This window comes from Peromyscus californicus, unplaced genomic scaffold, assembly GCF_007827085.1.
Source record: "Peromyscus californicus insignis strain IS unplaced genomic scaffold, ASM782708v3 Scaffold_10__1_contigs__length_136768540, whole genome shotgun sequence".
Taxonomy (NCBI): Eukaryota; Metazoa; Chordata; class Mammalia; order Rodentia; family Cricetidae; genus Peromyscus; species Peromyscus californicus.
The window spans coordinates 52,580,136-52,602,532 of NW_026294391.1; the positions used below are offsets into that span (position 1 = coordinate 52,580,136).

Below are 22,397 nucleotides of genomic sequence, written 5' to 3' on the forward strand. Positions count from 1 at the left end.
TAAAAAAAGATTGATTTGCTTTAGATAGGACTATCCATGGTGTGGGAAGGGAAATGGCATGAGTTCAGAGGTGAAAGACCAGGTAACCAAGAAACAACTGACAGCAACAAAAGGTAAAGGTAAAGCTCAGCAGCCCTCTAATCCCAGCTATGTGGAAGGCTAAGGCAACTGGCAAGCTCAAAGCCTAGAGAGGGAAATAAAGGCAACTCTGGGCAAGTTAATGAGAGCTCAGAAAAATAAAAAGTAAAAAGAGTACAAGAATATAGCTCAGTAGTAGAGAACTTGGTTAACTCAGGTTAAATTTCTTGTAAAACACACACACACACACACACACACACACACACACACACACACACACACGCACGCACACACTTTCTTGTAAAACACACACACACACACACAGAGCAGAAAAGTGTGTGATCTATATTTCTAGGGGTGCTTACCATCTTATTTAGTCTCATTTTAGGTAGATTTTATTGTGTCTTGAGAGAAGACAAACACAACTGAAGTTGCTGTCATGATTAAACATTTATTAACACCAAAAAGAATACAAGGGCATTAGATTCTCAGTGTAGGAACAGATCTGTACCTTGGCCTGTGATTTGGCAATATTAATCAAAAGTCCTCTGGCTCTAGAGAAAGGGATTTAATCATGGACACAGATGGTTGCCTGAGTTGGTAGGACTGAACCTCGTCTGATTTTCTGGTGATGCCTTGAGGCATAAAGAAGAACCTCTAGTGCTGTGGGAATTTTTCTGGTGTTTGCAGAGGAGTTGTAGAGGCCCCAGGCAGAACATAGAAGGGTCCAGGGCCAAATCCAGAAGCTAGCTTTCTTGAGGTGCATATGGTAAATTCTTAGCCAAACCAAGATTTCCTTCCCAGTGGCCCCGACATTGGCAGAGTTGATACTTTAGGTTGTGTAGGAAGAAAGGAAGCAAGTAAGAAAGCTATGCTAAGGGCAAGAACTGAGTAAGTCAGTAGACCTTGACTTAGAGGGGCATTTTAGCAGGTGTTGTCTTCAGTAGCAAGAACTTCATAGTTTCTGGGAGCTGTGTGAAACAGGCATGAATAATCATTGTTGATCTGGGTGATTATTTGGTACTCTTGGCCCAGGCAAGGCTCATCAGAATAGTCATTGATCAGAGCATGAGAATCTGGTTCATCACTGAAGTGTCCACTTGAGAAGGTAGTCACCCTTGTGGTTTCTTCAGAGTTGCTTGTCTCCCTGGCACACACCCTATGGACCAAGACCCGATTACTCAAGAGAAAGATTTTGGGCTTAGATCCTGCTTTCTAGCATCCTGCCTCCCAAGTTCTTATCCACTGGCTCCTAGGATCATGTCAGATAGGGATTGTGAGGACAGAAAGTTGGTATACCTAAATCATCTTGTGCATTCATGGATACAGGATACAACATGAGAACATTCATCTGAGGGGATAAAATATTTTCTGAGCCTGAAGAACTCTGTTAGGACTAGACTCCAGGTTTTCTGCCAATGATCAACAGAATTTAGGGCACGGAATGGTTAATAAGTTAGAAAAGGAGAGGGTATCTTACCTGGTCACTTCATAGACGTGCTCTAGAAAGCAAGGAAGAATCAGGTTAGAAATTTATATGTAGAGTAGACAAGGGCCAATGAAACCTCAGTACCAGTCCAAAAACGGGGGAAGGAAACAGAAGAGAATTCAAGGTACCAGCTTTCTAATATTGAGAGATATTGTCACGAGTTGATATCCAGGGATATAGATTTGTCAGAGAAGTGGAAGGTACACATGCTTGATCTCCTTCCCCTTTGCTATTTCTGACTTAGAACATCAGGCTGAAGATATTGCTCAGCGTGGTTAAAGGGAGAACACGCCAGACTGTTCTTCACCCAGGATTCTCATCAAAGAGTCTCAGAAAATTCTGTGGGGAACTTGATTGCCCCGCTAAAGCCCAGGAAAAATGCACTGAATTTGGTTCCATGTCAGAGACCATAACCCAGTCCATTTTCAAGTGTGCTGATGCTGATATTACTCAAGAAAGGGCTCAGTTGTTACATAACCTCTTTTACCATATATGTGTGTGTGTGTGTGTGTGTGTGTGTGTGTGTGTGATTTATATCATATATTGGAAAAGTTGGTATTTTATTTAATTAATGAAATATATAATTACTTAAAACCCTAAAACTAAAAGGGACCCAACTAGATAATCATTGCCTCCTAGTGTCTGTGGAGGAGAACTGTTCTCTATTGCAGAGGATTAAATTGGCACAAAGATGGGTATTTATTTCTTGATACAGCCCTCTTCCCTCTAGGTGCTTATGCTAGTTCAGGGTAGCAACTGGAATTATAAGAAAGATAACAATGCAAATTATGGGAGTTTTATTTTGTAGAGACCCACATTTCCATGCTTTATTTCCCCCGATTGGACTGGGCTGGGAGCTTCTGTACTTCCAAGTCCGTTTTTTTTTTTTTTTTTTTTTTTTGTCTTTATATACTCAGTATCTGGAATACAAACTATGCTCAGTAGCTACAGACTAAATTGAATTACTACTCTGAAGCTGTCTCTCTTAAAGAGAAACAGAAAGCAGGAATTCTGGGAAGGCAAACTAAGAAGGGTAAAAAAATAAAACACAAAGACACATTGTGTAAGCTTTAGTTGCTTGTTTGAATTCAGTGACTAGAAATAAGAATAAGTTAAAGTGACTACTGGATGGGAGGAAAATAGGGCTAGACCCACATCATAGAGGGTCTTATTCCCTTGAGCTACGAGGAACTATGAAATATTTGGGGATATTTTAAGAGGCAAATAATCAGTAGTTACTCTCTTAACCTTAATAAGACTATGGTGAATGGTTTCTTTCAAATGGAGCTAGTATTTGTAGCCATTTGAGGAATTTCCACTCCCAAGATCATCCTGATGGATCACAGTCATGGTAACTGGCCAACATCATAGGTTCTACTTGAGACCCTGGGGAAGGAGATAGACAAGGCTCACTTCTATTTGATTAAAGTGATCTACAGCCAAAAAGGTGTTTATGAGTGGAAGATGCTACAGAAAAGTAGACAAGATAATTCTAGGCAAAATGACTAGTGCAGGGGTACTGAATTATAACTTTTTCTTAGAAACAAACAATTCAATGCCCCTCAACTTTGGGTTTTTCCATACTCATTAAATAGCTCTGACAATGCTGTCTTCATCATACTATTTCCCTGATCAAAACAACTGGGTTAATCTTAGGGCCATGGCAAGGCCTAGTAAAGAAATTCTTTAGGCTGGAATTCAAAACCTGTTATGATTAAAAGGAACCTTCATTCTCCCCTGTATTTCACTATCACTTAACTAAATGAATTTCCCTTTGTGATAATCCACATGCATTTGAAGTTTTGTGATAATCCACATGCATTTGAAGTTTAGGCCTTTATACTTCTGCTCACTTGTTTTCACGTTCCTGGAATACTGTCCCTTCAAATATTGTCTTCATTCAGTATGATCTAGTTCCAGTTATACCTTTTGAAATGCTTTGTTTATTATTCCAGCTCTGACTCTCCTCTCCACTATTTGTTCAATATCATCTTCTCTACATTTTGAATCATTAATCTGTCTGCAATGTATGCTATTGACAAATTCTATGCTTCAACTTTGAAATCCTCACATAAATTGCAAGCAACTTGAGGGCAGCTTCTCTTCCATTCTTATAAGATGATTCATTACAAAGATAGCTGTCCTTGGCGGGGTACCCTAGATTTTTATATTATGTGTCACGAGTCTTACATCATTATTTGCAAAGACAGTGAATATCTGTCTCTTTTCATTTCTACCATTACTCTAAAACTAGTCTTCAAGATCGTTGGAATGTTAGGCCTCATATAGAATGTAGCTAAATATACCATCAGAAAGAATGAATGAACAGAAGTCAACTGTCCCTACTTATCACTCACCTTGTTGGAATTTCCTGTGGTAGAACATGATATAAGCTATGATGATAACCACTACGCAGCCAAGTGAGATGATAAAGATGATGGCAATTGGCAGGCCCCTTCCTAAAAGACAAAATAAGACTAAGTGGTATTTGGTTAAAGATGAGGTCAGTCAAAGGCCTTACCCACTGTTGGACCTTGTGCATAACAAAACATATCAGGCAAGATGTGCCCATGGTGTGATAGCAGCAAGACTAGTGTAGGATAACTAAGAGGTTTCTGATTGGAACTGAGGACTGCTCTACAGGAAGGAATATCATGCCTGGCACTATAATCCTGGTCAAAAGTCCACATCTGGGGTGGGGGGAGGTGTATCATGGGCTCTAGAGTGGAACTTGCTTTTTTAATTTTTGTAAATATTCCATCTGCTACCTGAACATTACACCCATAAACTTAGGCTTCTCTCAGTATTGGACTAAGAAGCTTATTTTGCATTTGATAGCAATCCATGTGGAGATGCATAACTGGTGAAAGTGCCGAGAAGAGACTAAGTGCTCATTTCTAGTTTTATTTTATGTGCATTGGTGTTTTGCCTGCACGCATATCTGTGTGATGGTGTCAGATCCCCTGGAACTGGAGTAACAGACAGTTGTGAGCTGCCATGTGGGTGCTGGGAATTGAATCTGGTTCCTGTGGAAGAGCAGCCAGTGCTCTTTAACACTGAGCCATCATATGGGGGTGTGCTCAAAGAACATCATGAAAGAGATTAAGAGCCAGACAATGAGGAAAAGTGCTGGGAAATGTTGTTTTCTGAGCATGACAGGGTTATTGCATTCATGAAATTATAGTAGTATAGTAGCTAGGGTTTTCTGCTAAGACTGATGTAAGATCAAGCCAAAAGTCCTGCATAGATAGTACACGTGTTCTTCAGGCCCTACTCCTTACTGAAGATAGCTTCTGGAGGAGGAGATTCATTCTTTTTTCAGTATGTTCCCACCGAGGGCTTTCCCATACTCCAGTGGATGGACCCAAACTCATGCACATCTAGGTGGTACTGATCAGATTTAGTGGGTTATCTAAAGTGAAGACATGAAGTTAGCAGGGGTCAGTTTGCAGAGTATATGGTTGGAGCTGGAAGAGAGAAATGAGAGATGGGTATGATCGTATTTCATTTTATACATGTATAAAATTCTCCAGAATCAAGAAGTTATAATAAAAGTATTGAATGTTTATATAACATTCCTTTAAAAAGACAAGATTGGGTGGGAATGGTGGTGTGTACTTTTAATCCTGGCATTTGGGAGGCAGAGGCAGGCAGATCTTTGTGAGTCTGGGGTCGGCCTATTATACATACCTGGTTCCTGGATGGCCAGGGTTACATTTGTCAATAATGCAATATTGCTTATCCAAGAATTATTAGTAATGATCCAAATGGGAAGTTTTTTAGCTAACATTCAAGAATAAAATAAATAATCCCAGCACTCGGGAGGCAGAGCCAGGCGGATCTCTGTGAGTTCAAGGCCAGCCTGGGCTACCAAGTGAGTTCCAGGAAAAGGCGCAAAGCTACACAGAGAAACCCTGTCTCGAAAAACAAAAACAAAAACAAAAACAAAAAAAAAAGAATAAAATAAATAAATTCATTGTTAAACACACACACACATATACACATATATACATACTAACCAATTATCTAGCAATGGAAATATATTTGTATATAGCATACATATATATATTCATATAAAACCACCACTGACTCTGATAAACATACTGAGTAAAAGAAACCAGCAACAAAAATACATTATTTTATTCCTTTATAAGAGTACAAAATAGCTTAAAATAATACATGGCAATAGTGATTAGGAAAATAAATCATTTGGTGGGGATTAGACAACAGGTAATGTGGTTGTGAAGCATGCCCTTTTTTAGATTTTTAAAATATTAATTTACCTATACATTATTCATATACTATGCTTCAGTAAAAAGTTTGCTAAATTTTTAAAAAGCAGGCAAATAAACAAAAATCAGCCTTGGGAAAAAAGATCAAATCAGAAACTCTAAGTATCAGCCTAGAGCATCTTGCCATTCTGATCTAGCCAGAGAGACAAACAAAATCCCACATTCTTCAGAAAATCTTGATAAACGTCAGAGATACAATGTCAAAACCAATTCTCTAAGTCCCACTGGTTGATTGCTTTTTTGGCCACAGCCAGATTTCCATGGGACCAAGACAAGAGGCTTTCATTTTGCCTTAAGAAAAAGAAAGTGGTGTTGTGACTCATCAGCTTTTCAGAAATGCTATATTCATGAGATTCTGGCAAGTTATGTTAATCCATAAAGACTCTCTTCACTGTAGTACTCTTTGCTCAAGTTCCCTGCTTCTTCTTTTCTCAAAAACTATTTCCACTCAGACATCTAGGGTACGTTGAGAGTTAATACTGTCAACCTGAAAAGACCTAGATGTTTCTAGGAGACAAGCCTCTGGGCATTGCCTTAGCTGTGGGCATCATTCATCTATGGGTTGGCATCATGGACAGAATAAACAAGAGCATTCTCTGCTTTCTGGTTGTAGATCTGGTGTGATTATCAGGCATGACTTCCTTGCCATGCTAGACCATCCCCTTGAGCTGTGAGCCTGAATAAAGCCTTCCTTTCTTAAGATGCCTTTGTCAGGTGTTTCACTGCAGAAATGAGGTAAGTAACTAATACAGGCACTAATACGGTTGAAGGAATATACTGTACAAAGTTTCCAGTCTGAAGTCTTATTTACTTATTGTGTGGCCATATAGGCCATAATGGGCCTTCCTCCAAAGATGTTTGCATTCAGATTCCTAGAATTATATGTAATCCAAAGAAGAATAAATGTTAAAGGCATAATTAAGGCTGATAGTTATCTGCGGCTAAAATAGGGAAATTATCATTAATGTTACTGATGGGCTCAATATAATACTAAGTACTGATTTAATGGTGAAGGTAGGAGATATGAGAGAAGGTAAGAGTCAGAGAGAGATCTGAACATATTACATTACCAATTTATAGATGAAATAGATGAAAGAAGTCACGAGCTAAGGATTGTAGTAGCTTCTACAGAGAGGAAAGTATCAGGGAATGGATTCTCTTACAAAGCTTCCAGAAGGACTGTAAGTAACACTACTGGCACCTGATTTTAGTACGCTAACAATTATGTCAGACTTTTGATAAACGTAAGTATGAGGTAACATATTTATGTCATTTTAATATAGAAAATTTGAGGCACATTTTTATATCAGTCACAGAAAAGTTAATATGGTGAAGCTAGTCCAATCATTAACTGTTGCTGGACTTTAGTTTCCTCATAACTTCAATGACACATCTGAGTGATATTCAATGCCCTTCTTTTGTTTACTTTCATTTATGACGATCAGCATTCAGAATAACATATTCATCATACTTTGTTTTGATTGATTTTTCTCTCCACCACTGCATCCTGCCTTCTTGCCACTTGTAGCCTGTCCCAGTGGTTACCATTTCATGTCACATGTGTTGTACTTCCCTCCTCACCTCCTTCCTTAAAACTAGTTCTGTTTGTTTGTTTGTTTGTTTGTTTGTTTTGGAGGGATGGTTAGGCAGATGGGTCAGTGGTTAACATATTTTGTGTGTAAGCAAAACCAGAGTTCACATCCCATTACCCACATAAAAATCAGACATAGTCACGAGAATCTGTGACCACAGTGTTCAGGGACAGAGACAAGTGAATTCTCTGTTCTAGTTGGCCAGCTAGTCTAGACAAGATAGTGAGCTCTAGGCCAGTGAGAGACTCTGTCTCAAAATAAATAAGGGGGTGAGCTAGAGAGATGGCTCAGCAGTTAAGAGCACTGGCTGCTCTTCCAGAGGACCTGGTTCAATTCCCAGCCCCCACATGGCAGCTCACAACTGTCTGTAACTCCTGTTCCAGAGGATCTGACACCTTCACACAGACATACATGTGAGCAAAACATCTAGATACATAAAATACAAATAAATAAATTATAAAAAAATAAGGTAGAGAACAATAGAAGAAGCATCTAAAGAAGAGCTCTGGTCTCCACATGAGCAGACACAGGCAAGCATGTGCACACACATGAACGTTATACCAAACACACACACACACACACACACACACACACACACACACACACACACACACACACGCACACACTACTGCGTTTTCCTTCTCATCAGCTTCTTTTTAGTTTCATGGCTTATACCTCACTCATTCTTATAAAAATACACATGCATAAAAACTAGGAGCTCAAATTGACATATAGGAAAAAACATTTAACATTTATGTTATTGAACCTAGGTTACCCCAGTTAACATATATTCCAGTTCCATACATTTTCTTGACATTTCATGTTTTTCTTTATGATTGAATAAAATTCCTTTGCAATATATAATGTGTTTTCCTTGTCCGTTCATCTGTGGTGGCTATTTAGGCTGATTTTATTTCCTGTTGTGAACAGAACAGCAGTAAACATGGATGTGCAAATATGTCCATGGTAGGATATAAAGTCTTAGTATATGCCCAGAAGTGTGAATGGGATATTTTTTCTCATTTTGTGTTCAGCAAGTTCATTGTGGTATATGTGAAAATATTGATTTTATATGGTCATTATGTATCCTGAAACTTTATTATGAACACTGTATTTAATAAAACTGAAGGTGATACACACCTTTATCTCATTTCATATTTTAGAATGCTCTAAGTTTTTCAACTTAGTATAGTGTTGGCTTCAGACTTTTCATACGTAGCATTTAATTTTGTTGAGGTATGTCCCTTATATTCCTACTTACTTCTGAACTTTTATTAAGAAGCTGTGTTGAACTTTATAAAATGCCTTCTCTGTGTCTATAGAGATAATCAGGTTAAGTTGATAATCATACCTGGCAGGTGCTGCTGTCCACATGGAACTGACTTTGGAGGAATGAAGGATGCAAACGTTAGTGGGTCCTGAATTTTTCCCCCGTGGTTTCATATAGCCACTAAGGTCAGCCAAAGTGTGGCAAGGAAGTTCATCCATGAAGGTTCTGAGAGTTCAAGTGGCCCTGAACGGCCACTGTAGAAAGGAAGTGGAAAGAGCCTGACAGGGAATGGTGTTGTGGGCAGCAAAATCAGAGGGGTAGAGCCATATAAGCCCTATGACATCAGACATGGAGCTATGGAGCTTTAGGATTTTGGAATTTGTCCTTCTGGGCTTCATTCTTCCTTCGGTCTAGTATTTCCTGACTATGCCCAATTTCTTACTTTTATAATGGTAATGCATATAATGTGCTATTGTATGTTAGATATAATTACTTTTTTTTAAAAGTGTATTACAACTAAGAAATTTCCTTGATTGTAATGCTTCTGATGGGCTCAATGTAATCATAAGGATCAATTTAATCTGAGGAGACTTTGGATTTTAAATATTATTCTGACTGTGCAAGACTATGGGGACTCTGGAAGTTGAACTAAATGAATTTTGCTTTATGATGTGGGCATTAAGGCTAGGGAGTAGAATGTGGTAGATTGAGTGAGGTGTTCCCCATGAGTCTTGGGATTTAGAATACTTGGTCCCCAGTTGGTTGCTGTTTGAGGAGTATTAGGAGGGTGGAGGAAGTATCTTAGTGGGGGTGCGCTTTGAGGTTTCAAAAGCCATGTGCTACCCCCAGTTTGTTCTCTTGGCTTCTTGTTTGTGGTTGGACTTATGTGCTTTCAACTGCCTGATGCCTGCCACCTGCTTTCAAGGACTGTAGCCCTTTAAATCTGTAATCTCAGTATACCCTTCCTTCTGTAAGTTACCTTGGTCATGGTGTTTCATCATAGAATAGAAAAGTAGCTAATACACACTTCAAGGCTCTAAGGAGAAAAGACGTCAATCTCAAACCCAGTACATAACAAGACATAATAAAGATTAGGGATTGAAATAAATAAAACACATATTGAAAGAGTAATACACGATATTAACCAAATAGTTGGTTATTTAAGTGGATCAAGATGAACAAACTTCATAGCTAAAATAATCAAAAGAAAGAGAAAGAAGTCTCAAATTAGTGAAATTAAAGATTAAAAGGGCTTTGTTAGACTTCAATGAAATTAGGATTATTAGAAAACACTTTAAAATTATAAAGAACTTGGAAAACTGTAAGAAATAGATTAGTCTCTAAACACATATGCCTTATTGTAGTAGTTCCTTTTCTGCTGCTGTGAGAAAACACCATGACCAAAGGCAGCTTAAAGGACAAGGAATTTATGGTTCCAGATGAATAAGCGTCTGTCATGGCAGGGAAGCACGGTAGCAAGCATGGGCTTGGCAACAGAAGCAGGAAGCTGAGAGCTCAATGACATTCTTCAACATCAAACAGAATGCAGAGAAAGGAATCTGGAACTGGGGTGAGGCTATAAACTCTCAAAGGGCAGCCCCAGTGATGTACTTTCTTCACAAAGACCATGCCATGCTACATAGTTCCACCACATGGGGACCAAATACTCAAAGAGCCTATAGGGGACATTGACATTCAAGCCATTGCATTCCACTCTTTGACCCTGAGAGGTTTATGATCACATCACAATACAAAATGCACTTAGTCAAACTTTAAAAGTCCTCACAATCTGTGACAGTCTCAAAACTATTTAAAAGTCCAATGTCTCTTCTGAGACCCAAATAAATGTCTTATCTATAGCCTCCTGTAACATCAAAAAGCAGATCACATACTTCCAACATAAAAATGGCACAAATACACATTACCATTCCAAAAGGCAGAAATGGGGGGATAGTAAGGAAATAATGGAGTGAAGAGAGACTAAAATCTAGCAGGGCAGACATCAAATCATGTAGCCTCATTTCTGGTGACACAGGGGTTATAGGACTCTGCCACTCCTGCCTTGCTGCCTGCAACAGGCATTTCGTTCTTGGGCTGCTACCACTTCCTATCTGCAGTTCTCCATGGCAGATGTTTCATGACTCTAGCATCATCAACATCTTGGGATATCCAACACAATTCAGGCTTCATTTTCACAGCATAACACAATGTGCTCTAGGGCATCTTGCCCTCTCGGCTGTTCATATAGGGACTGCCCTGTCACCCATTTCCGGGTTTCAGTGGCTCCTATTCTCAATCAATTCTAAGATATACATTTGCTGATGATACCAATCTCAGTTGACATTGATACTTTCAGAGCTTGAAATATGTCATTCTCTGTTTTCCTGGATTTTAGTGTTGCTGATGAGAGATCTGATGTTAAGAGGAAATTCATGCTTCTGCCTCTGAGTTGGCATTTTCCCTGTACAACTTTTAGTTAGTACTTTATTTGGATGTATATTTCTTTCTCTAGGTTTGGAAGATTCTTGGCTATAATTTCATTGAATATATTGTCTAAGCATTTTGACTTGATCTCTGCTCCTTCTTCTGCATATGGACTATTAGGTTTGGTCTCACAAATGTATCCATGACTTCTCAAATATTTTAGTTGTGTTCATTAATGTTTTCTTTATGTATTTTCTTATGTATTATTTTCTTTACCTTGTCACTCATCCTTGAAATTCATTCTTCTGCCTGATCTTATCTGTACATGATGATTTCTGCTGTGCTTTTCATTTTATTTCTTAGTAGAGCATTTATCTAGCATGTTTGAGACCACTGGTTCAATTCCCAGTATCATATGCCTTCAATGATACAACGCCAGAGTGTGACACAATGAGTAATAGTTATCAAACTATTTCACACTGAATAATCAAAACAGATACTTGATGGGTACCTGGAGTCATACAAGTTCTGTGGTTTATCTGGAATTAGCAACTGCTTGCACGACCATGAAATAATCTGTAGAGTTCTGACGGATGGTCTACAGCAGCACAAGTGAAAATGGGAATCTCATTGTTTAAGAGTAGCTGGATCAGGCCCTCTGAATGGGTGAGATAGTCAATTGACTTGATCTGTTTGGGAGGCATCCAGGCAGTGGGACCGGTCCTGTGCTCATTGTATGAGTTGGCTGTTTGAAACCTGGGCTTATACAGGGTTGCTTGCCTCGCCCTGGGAGGAGGGGACTGGACCTGCCTGGAGATAGTCTACCAGGTTGATCTCAGTCCTCAGGGGAGGCTTTGCCCTGGAGGAGGTGGGAATGGGGGTAGGCTGGGGGCAAGGGAAGGGGGACGGGAGGGGGGAGAACAAGGGAATCCATGGCTGATATGTACAACTGAATTGTATTGTAAAATAAAATAAAACAAAATTAAAAAAAGAGTAGCAGCTAAACATTAATGTCAAAAAAGTTCATTATTTTAAGAATCAATTTAGGCATATTAGTGCGTATTAGCTGACTAGAAGCTTGTGATGAAATAATACAGAGTATTTTTTCTTTGAGATTTTAATCCTTGAGATCCTGATTTGGGGATCTGTGAGACTTTTGGGGAATAAAAATTAGCTGTGAGCTATTACAAAAGCCCTTTGTCAAGAATTAAAGTAGTGGAGGACTGCATTGATTTTTAGCTATTCCATCTCCTGTCTCCTTAGGATAGAAGGATGAGTTCATGGTCTTAATCCTACTTTTTTTTCAGTGTTTGAGAAGTATATTGCTATAGCAATAGAAAACAAACTAAGAACACGTTTATCACTTTCTCTAACCACAATCTGACTTTTTTATTTTTGTATCTTTCTCTTTCCCTTTCTATCTTACCTACCCAGTTTAGCTTCTGAACTCTTCCTTAATTGTGGTGTTTAATTCTGCATTAAAATCTTTCAAGGAGTCACAAAGTTCAGAGTCAAGCAAGAATGATAGAATTCCTAATGTTACTCTTACCTGAGTCAGCAATGGTCTTCTCATGGTTTTTATTCTCTGGGCCAGCAGTGGTCCCATCATGTTTTCCATTCACTGGGCCAGCAATGGACTCTTTAAGTTTTCCATTCCCCTTAGTGGTCCAGTCAAAGTTTGAATTCACTGTAGTTGTTGCTGTGAGAAGAGAGAATCCAGGTCAGAGATCTCTCTTTCACTGAAGAGATGTGAGGATCAGGGATGACAGAAAAGGCTTGATGTCTTTGCTGGAGATCTCTTCTGGGCTTTCAGGGTGTCCAGTCATTGTTGTTTTTCTGTTGGCTTAGTGGCTACACCTGATATTTTAACTACTTTTTGCAGCTCTGCTGCCACATAGTCAGCACTCCTCTGCTCAGGCCATGCGTGGCTTGATGGGATTTCTGGTCCTGCCAGGATTGGCTCTGTTGCTGCTACCAAATACAGTTTTTAACTAAGTGTCTATTGTTCTATCTACCAATAAAGATTTGGGAGTCAGATGTTGGGGTGAAAACCTGTTAGCTCAGAGGGCTGAGAAACAACCAGCTGACCTTTCTTTTGGGTGGAGACCCAGCAATGAACATCTCTCCATTTGTCCCTAACTAAAAAGACCATGAATCTCTAAGTCCCTCCCTACTCCTTCCTGCGCATATCTCTACCTGTCTTCCTGGGTCCTCTGTACTCTCTATGGCTAATTCTTGTCAACTAGTCACTGGTTTTGCTCCCTGATTCATGGTTGATTTTATTAACAAAGTCTAGGGGTTTCACAGTGCAACCAAATATCCTGCAACAAGCCATATCATTAGTCTATATTGTACTATGAGGTGAAATATCTGTTTTTTTTTTTCTCTAAGGGGTTACCAGGAGAAACAAGACACAAAAAGAAGAAGTAGTCTCAAAGTCACATAGTAAATCAGGTTAGGAAAAATGTAACATAATGCATTCTTCTTGCTTGTTTTCACAAAGAAAATTGTATATTCATGATTCAACTTCTCCACTACCCTTTGCTGCGATTCTTTTGCATTCATTCATTTACTACCATGACATCTCTGAGTAATACAGTGATCTCTTTGCCCAAAGTTAATGGAATTGCATATCCTTGGTTTCCAAACATTTTTTTTTTAAGAATTCTGTAACAAAGCCCTAGTAATACTTACCTTCCAAAGAGGACTGCATGGTTGTAGGTGATTCAGTATTGATTATACGTGGATTAGAGGAGTCTGCAAGGAATGAAAGGAGCCTGGTTTAGGAATATGATACCCTTAGATAAACAATTGAAGATACTAGTAAAATTAGGAATTAGCTTGAACCTCTTAATCCTCCCCTCATGATGCTGGCAACTTCTATTGCCTGTTTATTATTCCTCACACACCATTCTAAGGTAAAGTTCATAAGTCAAGGTTCAAAGACTTTCAGTGAATCTGTATCTAGAGTTTAGGGGTTCTGAAAACTTGGTTGAGGAAATGTAATTTAATAATCACTAACTTTTAGCTGAAATATAATGATTTATTCCTGAGAGAGATTTCAGAAGTATAACAAAGGTGTTAGTCGGTGACTTCAATGAAAATGGTCAAGTAATGGCTACTAAAAATTTACCACCCCCTCACAGAAATAAAGGCATAGCTGAAATATTCTGATATTGTCATTTTCCCCAGAATTTTGGAAATTGGTTCATAGGAACTTACCCTGTTTATGGAAGAAAAACAGTCCAGTTTTAGTAATAACATGAAGCTTTGTGGCATTTCAACTTAACTCAGAGGTAATAAAAATTAATACCCTATTCCAGGTGCAAGAGAAATCAGTTCATTCCAGAAATATTACCTTTATTTGACCTATCTAATGATTTCTTGAAAAATGTGACTTCAAATGCTTGTTTTATTTAGCATCTGTACTAAAAGTCTCTCTCCACGGCTAGGAGGAAATTTGTCACACAGTTTGGGGAAAGAAGAGAGTAACCAATAATTTAAAAGGAAATGCTCACAAAATAGATATCTCCAGGAAGTGTGAAAAGTTTGGCAATTTCCCAGAGTCAAGGATGTGATATCTTTTCTTAAAGTCTTGTGTATATTCAGAAAAAATATAAGTTCACACATATGGTTAGCCTTTGAAGGTTCACATTAACATAAAATAAATAATGTGCTATAATTGCAAACTCAATGCATATTGATATCATTGCTCTGGTAAATAATACATGATTCATTTCCACCGACAGTTAAGAAGATCTCTACCCAGTTATTAGCTGACTTCTAAGCTAATGAAATAGTGAATTCAGTGGCTATCTCATGCCAATGAATACACAAGACTATACAAAATTAGTTTTTAAAAATCACCAACAAAAGTCCTGAGCAAACAAACAATCAAATAAATAAAAAACAAATAAGAAGAGTCAGCATGTGCTTGTAGTCCCAACTACAAGTATAAATTTAGTTTGGGCACCATAGAGAACTCCCATCTAAAACATAAACAACCCCCAAATGAAAGGGAAGGAGAAACCAAGACATTTTCCAGATAAATAATGATTGTGAGGTTCTCCAGTGGATAGGACCCATAAGAAATGTCCAAAGGCACTCTTTAAGCTAAAATAAAGGGACAGTGGATCATATCCAAAACTAATATTAAGAAATAAAAAAACACCCATAGAGGTAACTATATAGGTGAATATCGAGTATAAACATGCTTTTCCAACCTGACTTAAAAACAAAACACTTTACAAAACAATACTATTTTTGGTTGTGAGCCTAGCCTTTAACAGCTGAGCCATCTCTTTAGCCCTGCAAAACAATAATTCTAAATCAATGCTCATATCATTATAATATACTAAGATGTAATCTGCAGTAATGACAGAATTAAATGATAAGAAATTGAGCTGTACACAAACAGCTTTTTGTATACTATGAAATTAAATTGGAATAAATCCAATAAATTAGGAATTGATGATATCCTACAGACAGAAATAATGAAAACACTTAGTAAATGCCTTAGTTAAGATTCTATGGTTGTGATAAAACACCATGACCCCAAGCAACTTGAGAAAAAAAGAATTTATTTCAGCTTACAAACCTCAGGTCATGCTCTGTCACTTAGAGAAGTCATGGCAGGGACTCATGGTAGGAACCTAGAAGCAGGAACTTCAGAAGCAGAAGCCATGGAGGCATGTTGCTTATTGGATTTCTTCCCATGGCTTACTCAGCCCGCTTTCTTATATCACACAGGACCACCAACCCAGTACTGCCTGTGGTGAATTGGGCCCTCTCACATCAATCATTGGCCAAGAAAATATACCACAGGCTTGCTCAAAGGCCAGTCTAGTGGGGACATTTTCTCAGTTGAGGCTTTCTCATGCAAAATGACTCTAGCTTCTATGAAATCGACATAAAACTAGCCAACACAGTAAACTAAACAATAATTGAAGTATATAATGCACTAGAAATGATCTAGTAAGCATCAAAGGTAGAAGCATTGGATGAACATAGAAAGAAGTATAAAGGATAAAGACTACAAATAGAAAATTGGGTATAAATCTTTTATCAATAATTAGATTAAATATAAGTAGAAAAGTTTAGATTGAAAGGCAGAGAGCCTCAGAGTATCACATCTAACTATATGATATGCTTGCTTATTCAAAGGAAAAAAGGTTTTAAAGTAAAAGAATGTCAAAAGATGTACTATGAAGACATTAGCCAAGATATAGGTAGAATGACTATACTTTATATGACAAACTATATTTGAGAAAAATTTTTTACTAGGTACAAAGAAGAACAACTTGTAATCATAAAATTATTTTTGTGAAGGATAAAACTCATTTATAAACATATACTGATTATAATAGAGCCCCAAAAGTTCATGAAGAAAAAATTAGTAGAATTGGGGAGAGAAACGGTCAATTTACCAATAATAATTTGCATTCAATATCCCACTTTAAATGATGTATATAATAACTATAATGGAGGTAATTAAGGAGCTTCAAGGTTTGAACAACACTGTTAACCAACAGTGACATATATAACATACTTCATGTAATAATAGCAGAGTAGATAATATTATCAAGTACACATGGAGCATTATTTGAAACAGAGGATATTTTGTACATAAAATAAATCTCAGTAAATTATAAAAATATCTGATACAATACGCATCTTCTCCACTGAATAAAATAAAATTAGAAATAGTGCCTGGAGTGTTGTCTCAGTGGTTAAGAGTTCTTTTTGCTCTTGCAGAGGACCTGGGTATGGTTCCCAGCCCTGACATAGCCACTCATTACTATATAGAGCTCAAGTTCCAGGGAATCTATGTGTGCTTCTGCTCTCCACAGGCACCAGGCAAGTACTTTGTACTTACATATTATGCTAGTTTGAATGAAAATGGCCCCTATAGGTTCATATATTTGAAACTGTGGTCCCTAGTTGGTGCAAAAGTTTGGGAAGGATTAGGAGATGTTGCCTTATTGGAGGAAATGTGTCACTAGGGATCAGCTTTGAAGTTTCAAAAGATTTGAACCCTTCCCAGTTTTCTTTTGCTCAGCCTCCTGCTTTCAGATCAAGATGTGAGCTCTAACTCTTCCTGCAGTCATGCCTTTGCTCTGGTGTCACGCACTCTAACCCTTTGAAACACTCATATCCATAAAATAATAAATAAATAAATTGTAAAAAGGAAATGTTAACTTCTAAAGATGAACCGGGAAAATTCAAATTATGGAATGTAAACGAGTAAAAATTATTGGACTGCTAGTTAAACAGCTCTTAAGAAAAAAAGATCAAGCCTAAGCGGCTTCACTATTCAGTTCTACCAGATCTTAAGCAAGTTAAGGAATGCTGGGTCTAGCGGGACATGCTACAAAAACACAAGTATTAAGATAAAAAATAGGCTAGTGTAAAGGGGGTTGATTCTCTGATTTCTTTCTCAGCTCATTATCATTTGTATATAGGATGGCTACTGTGTTTTTTTTTTTTTTAGTTAATCTTGCATCTCTCCACGTTACTGAAGGTGTTTATCAGCTGTGGAAGTTCCCTGGTAGAAATTTTGGGGTCACATATGTAGACTATCATATCATCTGCAAATAGTGAAAGTTTGACTTCTGCTTTCCAAAATGTATCCCCTTGATCTCCTTTTGTTGTCTTATTGCTCTAGTTAGAACTTGGAGTACTATATTGAATAGATAAGGGGAGAGTGGACAGCCTTGTCTTGTTCCTGATTTTAGTGGAATTGCTTTGAGTTTCTCTCTATTTAATTTGATGGTGGCTGTTGGCTTGCTGCATATTGCTTTATGTTTAGGTATGTTCCTTGCATTCCTGATCTCTCCAAGACCTTTATCATGAAGGGGTGTTGGATTTCTTCAAAGGCCTTTTCTGCATCTAATGAGATGATGATATGTTTTTTTTTCTTTCAGTTTGTTTATATGGTGGATTACATTGAAATATTTTCATATGTTGAACCATCCCTGCATCTCTGGGATGAAGCCTACTTAATCATAGTGGATGATATTGTTGATGTGTTCTTGGATTCGGTTTGACAGTATTTTATTGAGTATTTTTGCATCAGTGTTCATGAGGGAGGTTGGTCTGTATTTCTCTTTCTTTGTTGTATCTCGCGTGATTTGGGTATCAGGGTAACTGTAGCCTAATAAAAAGAGTTTGACAATGTTCCTTAACAACTGCTTCTATTTCCTCAGGGGTTATAGGTCTATTTAAATTATTTATCTGGTCTTGGATTAATTCTGGTATGTGGTACCTATCCAGAAAATTGTCCATTTCTTTTAGATTTTTTAATTTTGTGGAGTACAGGGTTTTGAAGGATGACCTATCGATTCCCTGGATTTCTTTGGTGTCTGTTATGTTCCTCTTTTAGTTTCTGATTTTGTTGATTTGGATATTCTTTCTCTGCCTTTTGGTTAGTTTGGATAAGGTTTTATCTATCTTGTCGATTTTCTCAAAGAATCAAGTCCGAGTGGATCAAAGACCTCAACATAAATCCAGTTACACTGAACCTGATAGAAGAGAAAGTGGGAAGTACCACAGAAGACTACTTCCTGAATATAACACTGGTAGCACAGACACTGAGTTCAACAATTAATTGATGGGACTTCCTGAAAACTGAAAAGCTTCTGTAAGGCAAAGAACACTGTCAATAAGACAAAATGGCAGCCTACAGAATGGGAAAATATCTTCACCAATTTCACATCTGACAGAAGGCTGATATCCAAAATATATAAAGAATTCAAGAAGCTAGATATCAAAATACCAAATAATCTACTTAAAAATAGGGTACAGATTTAAACAGAGACTTCTCAACAGAAGAATTTCAAATGACTGAGATACACTTAAGGAATTGCTCAACATCCCTAATCATGAGGGAAATGCAAATCAAAATAACTCTGAGATACCATCTTAACATCTGTCAGAATGGCTAAGATCAAAGACACTAATGGCATCTTATGTTGAAGAGGATGTGGAGTAAGAGGAACACTCCCCCACTGTTGGTGGGAGTGCAAACTCATACAGTCACTTTGGAAATCAATATGGTGGTTTCGCAGAAAATTGAGAATCAATCTACCTCAAGACCCAGCTATACCAATCTTGGGCATATACCGGAAGCATGTTCAATCACACCACAAGGATGCTTGCTCAATTATGTTCATAGCAGCATTATTCATAATAGCCAGAGCCTGGAAATAACCTAGATGCCCGTCAATCAATGAATGAATAAAGAAAATGTGGTACATTTACACATGGGGTATTACACAGTGGTAAAAAACAATGACATCATGAAATTTGCAGGCAAATGGATGGAGCTAGGAAAAATCTTCCTGAGTGAGTTGACTCAGACCCTGAGAGACAAACACAGTATGTACTCACTCATAAGTGGATATTATATGTAAGGCAAAGCATAACCAGGCTACAATCCACAGCCCCAGAGAAGCTAGGTAACAAGGAGGACCTTAAGAAGGATACATAGATTGTTCTGGGAAGGGAAAATAGAACAGATCTCCTGGGTAAACTGGGGGTAAGGGGGATAAAGGGGCGGGGATTGGGGATGTGGGCATGAGGAAGTGGGATGGTTGAGTTGGGGGCAGGACAGAGAAAGGGAGTAATGAAGAAGATATCTTGATAGAGGGGGCCATTATGAGGTTAGGGAGATACCTGGTACCAGTGAAACTCTCAGGAACCCACAAGGATGACCCAAGCTAAGACTCTTAGTAATAGTGGGTAGGGTACCTGAATTGGCCTTTTGATGTAATCAGATTGGTCTGATTACATCAAATCAGATTTGATGTAATCAGACCCATGCCATAATTGAGACCCAACCCTAATTGTCATCATAGAACCTTCATCCAGTAACTGATGGAAGCAGATGCAGAGATCCACATACAAGCACTGAGTTGAGCTCCAGGAGTCCAGTGGAAGAGGGTGAGATGGGATTATATGAGCAAGGCGGGGGGGGGGGGGGTGTCAGGATCATGATGGGGAAACCCACAGAGACAGCTGACCCAAGCTCGTGGGAGCTCAAGGACTATGGAGCTTGTGTGGGACTGACCTAGACCCTCTGCATGTGGGTGACAGTTGTGTAGCTTTGTTTGTTTGTGGGGCCCCTAGCTGTGGGACCAGAATCTGTCCCTGGCACATGAGCTGGGTTTTTGGAACCTATTCCTTATGGTGTGATGCCTTGCTCAGCCTTGATCCAGGTGGGAGGAGCTTGGTGCTGCCCCAACTTGATATGCTATGCTTTGTTGACTCCCATGGGAGGCCTTATCCTTTCTGAGGAGTGGATGGGAGGTGGGTAGAAAAGAGCTTGGGGGAGGGAACAGGAGGAGAGGAAGGAGGGGAATCTGTAGTTGGTATGTAAAATAAATAAAAAACTTAATAAAAAAGATAAATAGACTAGACTTCAACAAAACTAAAAACTTTGGGGTCTTCAAGGTTACTATCATTAAAGTAAAGAGACAATATCCTAACTGTTAAGATGCCTTAACAGTTAAGAGCACTGACTGCTCTTGCAGAAGACCTGGGTTTGCTTTTCAGCACCCACATGATGACCTACTAACATCTATAACTCCAGTTCTAGAGCATCTGATCCCTCTTCTGACCTCTACAGGCACCATACATGCATATGGTGCATGGGCATACATGCAGGCAAAGCACTAGCCTATAACTACATCTCAAAAACTGTAAAAGACAACATGAAGAATGGAGGGAAATACTTGTGAATAATGTATTTCATAAGATTAACCAGCCACATAACCTTCAACCTACAGTTTCTCCTGCCTACAAGATGTTCTGGGTTAAATGAGGTGCAGAAATTGTGAGAGTGGACAAGCAATGATTGGTCCAGTCTGAGACCCATGCCATAAGAGGGAGCCCACCCCTGACACTGCCTAGATTGCCAGGGCTCTGAGGTGAATAGCCCAGAGATCTAGGATAAAACCAAACATGACTGGAAAAAAGTCAATGAAATGATTCCTAATGCTATATTGCTATACTCATAGATTGGTGCCTAGCCCAATGGTCTTCGGAGAGGCTTCTCCCAGCAACTGATGGAAACAGATGCAGAGACCCACAGACAAACATTAGGCAGAGGTCAGGCAATTCTGTGGAAGAGGGGAAGGAAGGGTTGTAGGAGTGAGGGGGGTCAAGGGCACCACAATAAAAGCCACAGGATCAACTATCCTGGGATCACAGGGGCTTACAGAGACTGAACATACAACCAGGGTGCCTGCATGGGACTGGCCTAGACCTTCTGCATATATGTGATAGTTGTGTAGCTTAGTCCTCTTGTGAGACTCCTAACAGTGGGGTTGGGGCTGTTTTCAACTCTTTTGCTGGCTTTGGGACCTATTTCTCATAAAGGATTGCCTTGCCCAGACTTAATACAAGGGGAAGTGCCTAGTCTTACTGCAACTTGATATACCATGCTTGGTTGATATCCATGGAGGCCTGCCCTTTTCTGAATAGATTTCCAACATATCAGTTTATTTCTGGGACGTCAGAAACAGAGAAGGAATGGATTGAAGGGGGCATGGTGGGGAAGTGGGGGAGAGACTGGAAGAAGACAAGGGAAGGGAAAATACAGTCAGGATGTAAATAATAATAATAATATTAATAATAATGATAATCATTTAAAAATGCTCTAATATTTCAAATAAATAAATTATACTCACAACTCAAGAATAATTAGGCAAATGTAATTTTCAAATGACTAAAGTATTTGGATACATCGTTCTCATAGAATGCTGGAGTCATTACAATATCTGATTTGGGGACATATCACTGAAGTCTAACTACCAAAACCAGATCAATATGGCTATACAAAGACACATAGGTCAGTAAAACAGAGTAGACATCCCAGAAGTAAACTGATATGTCTGAGACCAACTAATTACTTGTAAATGGACAAAATCCCATCAGAGAAACAATAGTCTTTTCAACAAATAGTGCTGGGAAAAGTGGGTATCACTAAGATGGAAACCTGACTTCCGTTAATTTCCCTGTGGAAAAATCTACTGAAGTCTATGAAAGACACCAGTGTAAGATTGGGAACTCTGAATCTATTAGAAGCCAACATTAAAAAAAAAAAACTAAAACACTTCTTGATATGAGTAGAGGCAATGATTTCCTGGTTACAACTTCTAAAACACACAGAGAAAAAAAAACATTACATTCCCATGGTATTCCATCCAACTAAAAAGTATCTGTACTGGAAAAGAAATATTCAAAGAGTGAAG

General features: G+C 38.5%; 1 protein-coding gene across 1 annotated transcript in view; it reads right to left on the bottom strand.

Annotated features, from left to right (window-relative positions):
• Nucleotides 1–509: 509 nt before the first annotated feature.
• The window catches only part of Vsig4 (V-set and immunoglobulin domain containing 4), a 40,898-nt gene continuing 19,010 nt past the window's right edge, over nt 510–22,397 (bottom strand). The window contains exons 5-9 of the mRNA XM_052745359.1: nt 13,840–13,902; nt 12,695–12,844; nt 3,925–4,026; nt 1,559–1,580; nt 510–1,237 (exon numbers count right to left, since the gene is read on the bottom strand). Coding sequence (XP_052601319.1) covers nt 1,003–1,237; nt 1,559–1,580; nt 3,925–4,026; nt 12,695–12,844; nt 13,840–13,902 — 572 coding nt within the window. The 3' untranslated portion in view covers nt 510–1,002. The remainder of the gene's footprint in view (nt 1,238–1,558; nt 1,581–3,924; nt 4,027–12,694; nt 12,845–13,839; nt 13,903–22,397) is intronic.